This window comes from Physeter macrocephalus, chromosome 4 (genome assembly GCF_002837175.3).
Source record: "Physeter macrocephalus isolate SW-GA chromosome 4, ASM283717v5, whole genome shotgun sequence".
Taxonomy (NCBI): domain Eukaryota; kingdom Metazoa; phylum Chordata; class Mammalia; order Artiodactyla; family Physeteridae; genus Physeter; species Physeter macrocephalus.
The window spans coordinates 75,439,453-75,447,212 of NC_041217.1; the positions used below are offsets into that span (position 1 = coordinate 75,439,453).

Sequence of the window (7,760 nt, forward strand, 5' to 3'; positions counted from 1 at the left end):
GACATGCAAAGCATTGTTCCAGGAAAATTAATCTTATTATCAGTGAGAAGGGTTTAGAGGTAAGAGAGGCTATTGCTATAGTTAAGGTTTAGACCAGAGAGGTGGCAATGGAATGGATAGGAAGAAACAGATTTCAAGAGACATTCCAAATACAGAATAAAAGGAATTTGGTGATTAAATGCACCACGTTTTAAGCCTAGTTATATAGAAAAATGATGGTACCGGGGCTTCCCTGGTGGTACAGTGGGTAAGACTCTGTGCTCCCAATGCAGGGGGCCCGGATTCAATTCCTGGTTGGGGAACTAGATCCCGCATGCCACAACTAAGAGTTCACATGCCGCAATTAAGAGTCCACACGCCACAACTAAAGAGCCCACACGCAGCAATGAAGATCCCATGTGCGGCAACTGAGACCTGGCGTGGCCTCAATAAATAAGTAATAAATAAATAAATATATAAATAAATATTTTAAAGAATTAAAAGAAAAATGATGGTACCATCATTAACAGAAGAAAAAGAGGTTGTAAAAAGGCAGAGCGGGACATGTCTAAAAGAAGGATAATAGTTTGATTGGTGAACACTAGAAAAGGTACCAGACTGGAAAATTAGTTCCGTATGACACATTGTGTTGTCTTACACAAGCTACCTAAGTTTTCTCATCTATAAAATGAAGGGGTTGAATTAGATACAGATGGTACCCTCTTGGCTCTAAAATGCTGAAATTTTCAATGTTTTAAGTGTTAGTAATATGTAAATGGAACTGTCCAGCAGAAATGTAGACATTCAGTAGGTCATCTCGGGAAAGGTTGGGACTGGAGATGAAGCTTCAGAAGTCTTCTAAGTTGAGGTAATAATTAGAACCATGAAAGGAGATGAATCCTTGAAGTGAAGGAATGTAGTTAGAGAAGAGAGCCAAGGGCTGAGCCTAAGGGAACATGCATACTCTGGAGTGGGCAGAAGTGAGGCTATTAAGAGATATAGAAGTTGTTGCCAGATAGGTAAGAGGAGAATTAGGATAGCGTGCTGACATGGGATCCAAGGGAGGAGAGTTTCAGTAGGCATTACCAAGAGTGTCAAATGATACCGAGAGCATGGAGTACCTAGGCTTTGTAAAAGCCCCTGGATCTAGCTATTGACTGGATGGAAGCTACATTATAATACTCTAATTCTGTAAGATCTTCTTAGTGACTTAAGAAGGTGCAGTAGAGTGATAGCAGTGGATGCTAGGCTGCAAGAATTTAAGGACTGAGTGGTGGAAAGGAGTCAGAAAGAGTATGATTAGACTACTCTTTTTTTGGGGGGGGTTGTTTGTTTTTGTTTTTTAATTTTTTGGCTGCACTCTACGGCATGGAGGATCTTAGTTCCCTGACCAGGGATCAAACCCATGCCCACTATAGTGGAAGCAGCGTCTTAACCACTGGACTGCCAGGGAAGTCCCTAGACTACTCTTTCAAGAATTATAGAGAAAAGATGAGAAAGAGGGCAATTGGGCTCAAGAGATATTTTCTTTTTAAAAAAATTATTTTTAAAATTATTTATTTATTTATTTATTTATTTATTTATTTATTTATTTTTGGCTACGTTGGGTCTTCATTTCTGCACGCGGGCTTTCTCTAGTTGCGGCGAGTGGGGGCTACTCTTCGTTTTGGTGCACTGGCTTCTCATTGCGGTGGCTTTTCTTATTGCAGAGCATGGGCTCTAGGAGTGTGGGCTTCAGTAGTTGTGGCTCACAGACTCTAGAGCGCAGGCTCAGTAGTTGTGGGACATGGGCTTAGTTGCTCCATGGCATATGGGATCTTCCTGGACCAGGGATCGAACCCGTGTCCCCTGTATTGGCAGGCGGATTCTTAACCACTGTGTCACCAGGGAAGTCCCTCGAGAGATATTTTCAAGAAGGGGGTACCTGATCATACTTGCGGGAGGAATAATTATTACTTGTAGGAGAAAGAAATAAATAATTCAATAACAAATGGAAGTTACAATGTAAAGAGGGCATAAGTGACTCAGCAAAAGTCCCAGAGGTGCAAGGTAATCAAAAGCACAACTGGAGAAGTTTGCCTTAAGTGGAGGGCATGTTGTCTGAAATAAAATGAGACAATAATTCACTGAGAACAGAGGACTTGAGAAACAGGTGAAAGATGTGTAACCAGCTATGAGAAATATGCTAAGTAGCCAATATGCAATAACTAAAATGACTAAGTAGTCTGAAACATTGCCAAGGCTGGGATAGGACATGGTTTTGATGGAAACTGCAACAAATCAGAAAGAGTAATACGTGGAGAAGGGTAGACGTAGGTAAACTCACAGACTTCAGTTTTGCCCTTTGATGACACTGGGTAGCATACATTTAGCAGCTGCAGTTTTTTGAAGAAGGAGGCCCAGCATCTGAGGGGACTTGCCATTCTGACAGTTCTGGGGCACCGCTTCCTCTTCAAAACTGGCAACCACAGTGGCTGTTCGGGCTTTTATGTCCCTCCTCTGGCAGCAGTAGATTACATATGCATTTAGCCACAAGCATCAACAGCTCCCAACAAAGCAAAGAGCTACCCCAGAGCAGTAGAACCTGCTAGTCTGGGCCAGCTGGAAGGTTACAAGAGTGAGAGACACAAACAGAAAGGTACTAGTCTCTGAGCCTGAATGAATAAACAACCCAACTCTGAACCCTGTAACTGTCCCAAGGGTGTTCCCTAGGAAGATAGCAGCAGAGAGTCCTTTTTCCTCTCCCGCAGGATGTATATTGTCCCATCCAGACTTCTAATTTGGTGGAGCTCGGGTTAACAAACATTCCCATCCCTTTCTTTCCTGCAGCTCAGAGGATAAATATTGGTATTCGAGGCAGAAGGTTTCAATTTCCCCCAGTCAGCAAACTGTTTAGGTATAAAATTTATTTAATCAGAAAGGATTTCTCTTCCCTCAACACAAATTCACACATTAACAGTTAAAAAAGTATATAGAGAGACATATATTTACACAAATTAGAAACTACAGTCTCAAGTCCTGCATTAGGGATTGAGATGATGGACATCAGGAGCAACAGAAGGGTGGCTTCTCATCTGTTCTAGGTCTCCCATGGTCATCTCTCTGGTCATGGTGGGTAGACCAGGAGGGGATGGGGTACAGGTCCAGTCTGATGGCAGAGTTACTGGCAAATTGTGGCAACAAGGCCCCTCTCGAGATAGTTTCTTAAGATCACCAGGGATGACAGGAGATGCTGTAGTAGTAGATGGAACTGGAGTAGTTGGGGCTGAGTGGGTGAAGGGCTGTACTCCATGCTGGAGGAAAAGGATGACACCAATGCTGGTTCCAGTGCCTAAAGGACCATGGCTAAAGGAGATGGTACCTGGGGAACTGAGAGGGGGATTGCAAATTGGAGTAGTGTGGATCCAAGTGAGGTTCATAGCTGGCCATTCAGTGAGGTGCCAAGGCTGCTTTGGTTTCAATATTAGCTGTCCTAGCTGTGTCTGGTCCATCTTTTCCACAGAAAGTGCAGGAGAGGAAGCAGCTGGATAACTGTGGTGGCCTGGAGAATGCTAGGGATGGGGAGAAACGAGAAAAAATTATGTGAGAAAGCTTTCAGATTAATTCCACCTGTTTGCTTAAACATTTGTTTTCCTTGGGAACTCTGATGCTAACATACCTTGTTTTATGCAATAGATAATTTCCTGTCAGGCCATGACTAAGTAAAAGTTTTAGTAACCAAACTGTACTTTCATTTATTTCACAAATTCTTGTACCACACACTATATAGGCGCTGGCTATTCACACGTATACAAAATAAAACAAACAGTCCCATAGAGTCTCACTATTTATGAACTAATTTATTTTAGAACTTCTTTCTAAAAAGTCTCTTTTTAACTGGAATCATCATTTCCCAATTTCTGTATTTTAAGTTCTAATTTCCTATGTTGAGTTCCTTAAGAAGTGTAGATTAATATGCAGGCAAGATCCTCCTGCTTATGTTTATGTATTTATTTTTTAATTTTTAAAATAAATTTATTTAATTAATTTATTTATTTAGCTGCCTTGGGTCTTCGTTGCTGCGCATGCATGGGCTTTCTCTAGTTGCGGCAAGCGGGGGCTACTCTTTGTTGTGGTGCACGGGCTTTTCATTGCAGTGGCTTCTCTTGTTGCGGAGCACGGGCTCTAGGTGCGTGGGCTTCAGTAGTTGTGGCACTTAGGCTCAGTAAGTAGTTGTGGCTCACGGGCTCTAGAGCGCAGGCTCAGTAGTTGTGGCACACGGGCTTAGTGGCTCTGCAGCATGTGGGATCTTCCCGGACCAGGGCTCGAACCCATGCCGCTGCATTGGCAGGCAGATTCTTAACCACTGCACCACCAGGGAAGTCCCCCTCCTGCTTTTTTTTTTTAAATTTATTTATTTGTTTACATTTGGCTGCGTTGGGTCTTCGTTGCTGCGCGGGCTTTCTCTAGTTGTGGTGAGCGGGGGCTACTCTTTGTTGCGGTGCATGGGCTTCTCATTGTGGTGGCTTCTCTTGTTGAGGAGCACAGGCTCCAGGCACGTGGGCTTCAGTAGTTGTGGTATGCGGGCTCAGTAGTTGTGGCTCGCAGACTCTACAGCGCAGGTTCAGTAGTTGTGGCGCACAGGCTTAGTTGCTCCGTGGCATGTGGGATCTTCCCAGACCACGGCTCGAACCCGTGTTCCCTGCGTTAGCAGGCAGATTCTTCACCACTGTGCCACCAGAGAAGTCCCCTCCTGCTTATTTTTAAATCAATTATTCCCATAGCAGTTGAAAACAAGGACTGTCCATCAGCTACAGGAGACTTTCCTCTCCCTATCATTTGAGTGCCCCCTACATACTCTATTATTTGAAGGCACAGAAAATAGGTCATTCCACACTAGATCTAAGAATCTTTTCAGGGACTTCCCTGGTGGTGCAAGTGGTTAAGAATCCGCCTTCCAAGGCAGGGGACATGAGTCCAGGAAGATCCCACATGCAGTGGAGCAACTAAGCCCGTGCACCACAACTACTGAGTCTGAGTGCCACAACAACTGAAGCCTGTGCGCCTAGAGCCCGTGCTCCACAACAAGAGAAGCCACTGCAATGAGAAGCCTGCGAACCACAACGAAGACTGGCATCCGCTCGCCGCAACTAGAGAAAGCCCGCGCGCAGCAACGAAGACCCAATGCAGCCAAAAATAAATAAAAAAGAATAATAAAAAAGAATCTTTGCAACACTCTCCTTATGGGTGCCCCATGGGTGCCTTCACCCCTCCCAGTGATGTACTTCTTGTGACCAGTCCTCAAAACCCATGCTTCCAGAGGGATACAAGGGTACTTGGGAAGGAGTATAAAGAGGGAGGGGGAAAGGGGTTTAGGGGCAGCAGAAGAGAAAAGATTTGCTGAGAGAAGCTGAGGAATCTTCCTGCATGATTCATTTGGCCAGGTAAAAAGCGTTCTGTATCTATGCAGAAAGCAGATAAGCTACAACATGGGGAACAGGGCTAAATTCCACGGAGTTCCTTGAAATGATCCAAACAAAATAGAACCCAAAACACCTAGAAATCAAGACAATGAAGGAAGTTTAGGCATTCCCTTCCCTGAAAAGAAAACTTGTTGAAAAGATGAAAAGATCCAAAAGAAAATGGAAGAGGGAGCCCATTTCTGCATGTACACTTCATTTCTTTGGTTATTTCCCCACCTTTTCCTCAGGTTTATAAGTTCTCACCTTGGTCAGCTGACTACGCAAGGATGACTTCTGGGCAGCTATATGAGGAAACCAAGTCTTTAACATTCCTTCTACCTGTAGCAGGGTTCCTAGATAACGCTCTCTGTGGGGCAAAAAAAAGCCATCAGGTGTGAAAAACGCAACAGGACAGGATTGGAGATAGCTCCTTTTTTTATGAGGTACTGAGGAAAGAATCATGGGGACTTACCCCATCTGTGGCTTCTGCAAAACACCTACTATACGCTGGATCCTGTCCATTGCCACACTCTGCTGGAAACTGCTCAATCCTGGGGTCAGGAAAGAGAAAGAGAGATCAAGGATTGAGATTCAAGAATTTAATCAGGTAAAGGAAAGACAGAAGGGGTTAAAATGGATTCACCTAAAGAAATTGTCACAGGAGAAAAAGCGAATCATCCAGGCCCCAAACAAAGACTTAAGAGAAATACACATTCAAAACATATTTTGAGAGACAGAGAGATGAATGTAGCTCAAATGAATGCAAGTAATCAGATAACTACCTCTCTCAAATCGACCCATCTTCAGTCCATTCAGTAGGTCTGTGAGAGGGGGTATGAATCCTCGGAGCTCTTTACACTGTAGAAAAACAGGACAAAGGGTATGAGAAGACCAAGAACTGCCCACGCCAGTACTTATCCTTCCATCTCCCAATCTGAGAGCCAATGCTATCCTCATGGGGTCCTTACCAACCAACTGGGTGCTAAGCCACTTGGTCTCCTTTCCCCAGCTTTCTCTTACCTTCTGAGCAAAGAGCAGGTCTCCTTCTGTAGTACAACCCTGGATGTTTAGACTGGTCTCCAATTCACCACCTCTTGATCTTTTGACCCCAGATCCTGACATAGAAGAAGCCAAGCCCCGCTGTTCCGAGTGAGATGCTGTAGGTTGCTTACTGGAAACCTTGGGTCGTTGCCTGCAGCGGATAGGACCTGGGCTGGGCCGAGAACCTCCCCTCTGACCAACAGTGTCTGGCCTGGGGCCATAGGCCCACTTGTCCTCCCTCTCACTATCGGAGGGGAAGCCAGAATCACTATTCACTGGGGAGGTGGAAAAAGAGGAATAAAGAGAGTAGGAAGAAACGCTAGATGGAGAATCCATAGGTTCAGAAGCAGGGGCTGGAGAGCAGCGCCCGGAGTACCCAAACATCGGGACCTGCAACTGAAGAGCAAAGCGAGGGAGTTTGAAACCAGAATCTGAGTATTAGGAAATGGACTGGGAGACTAGGGTGTACTGTCTGCGATCATAATATCTCTTCTCTCCCTCCCCAATATTACCTGTCTCAGGGACAATTAAAAAAGTCATCTTCCCCGCCTCCCCTCCTCCATTAAGAACCTGGATGGCCTCTCTGGCCTCCGCAGAGCAGCTCTTAGCCTGACACAGACTCTTTTCCCTCAGTTCAGAGTAAATATAATGATTTGACACCTTTCCCCGGTTCGCCTCTTCTGGTCTCATCCTGACCCCGCAGCGAGCGTCTCTACCTGAGATCACGCCACCGGCAAGCCGTAAATCTTCGGCACCCGAACCCACCTTGGGACCCGGCAGCAACCTCCCTCCTCTTGCCAATCTTTCTGATCAGGATCCCTGCGCCGGACCATCTCCAGTCGCGCCTGCCACGTGATGCGATCCCTCGCAATACCAATATCCGCGTTGAGTCCCTAAGCCCACTCCCACCAGGTCTGATCCTCCTGCGCGGATCGCTCCCTGACCTGAGTCTCCTCACCTGTGTTGGTCGGCTCAGCCCAGGCTGTCTCCAGCTCCTACTCCGACTGTCGGGTCAGGGCTACCCACCTCCGCCTCCCTCCCACTGGGTCCCGCCCCTTACCCCTCCCAGACACGTGCAGCTCCGCACGTGCCTTCCCCCGGCGTACACAGACCTCGCACCCTCATTGGTTGTCTAGCCGGTGGCACGTGACTCTCGTTACTGAAGTTCACATTCCATTTGCTACAGCATACAGGGGTTCGGCCAATAAAGAGGCAGTCAGGTGACGATTGGTTGGAAGGTAAGCATTCCGTGCTCCGCCCCTACATGCGGCTAGCGAGGAGGACCCGGTGATGAGAGAA

At 46.0% G+C, this 7,760-nt stretch overlaps 1 protein-coding gene across 2 annotated transcripts; it reads right to left on the reverse strand.

Moving 5' to 3' along the window:
* Positions 1–2,952: 2,952 nt before the first annotated feature.
* CIART (circadian associated repressor of transcription) lies at positions 2,953–7,512 on the reverse strand. Of its 2 annotated transcripts, none has more exons than XM_007109724.4 (6): positions 7,420–7,512; positions 6,441–6,857; positions 6,203–6,278; positions 5,893–5,971; positions 5,685–5,787; positions 2,953–3,530 (listed from the first exon to the last, which is right to left on the reverse strand). In XM_007109724.4, the coding sequence occupies exons 2-6, from the start codon at positions 6,843–6,845 to the stop codon at positions 3,003–3,005; spliced, it is 1,191 nt and encodes a 396-aa protein (XP_007109786.2). In that variant the 5' UTR covers positions 6,846–6,857; positions 7,420–7,512; the 3' UTR covers positions 2,953–3,002. The 2 variants fall into 2 exon arrangements, with proteins under 2 accessions (XP_007109786.2, XP_028344680.1); XM_028488879.1 differs by having other exon boundaries at positions 7,227–7,457.
* Between the last annotated feature and the right edge of the window lie 248 nt (positions 7,513–7,760).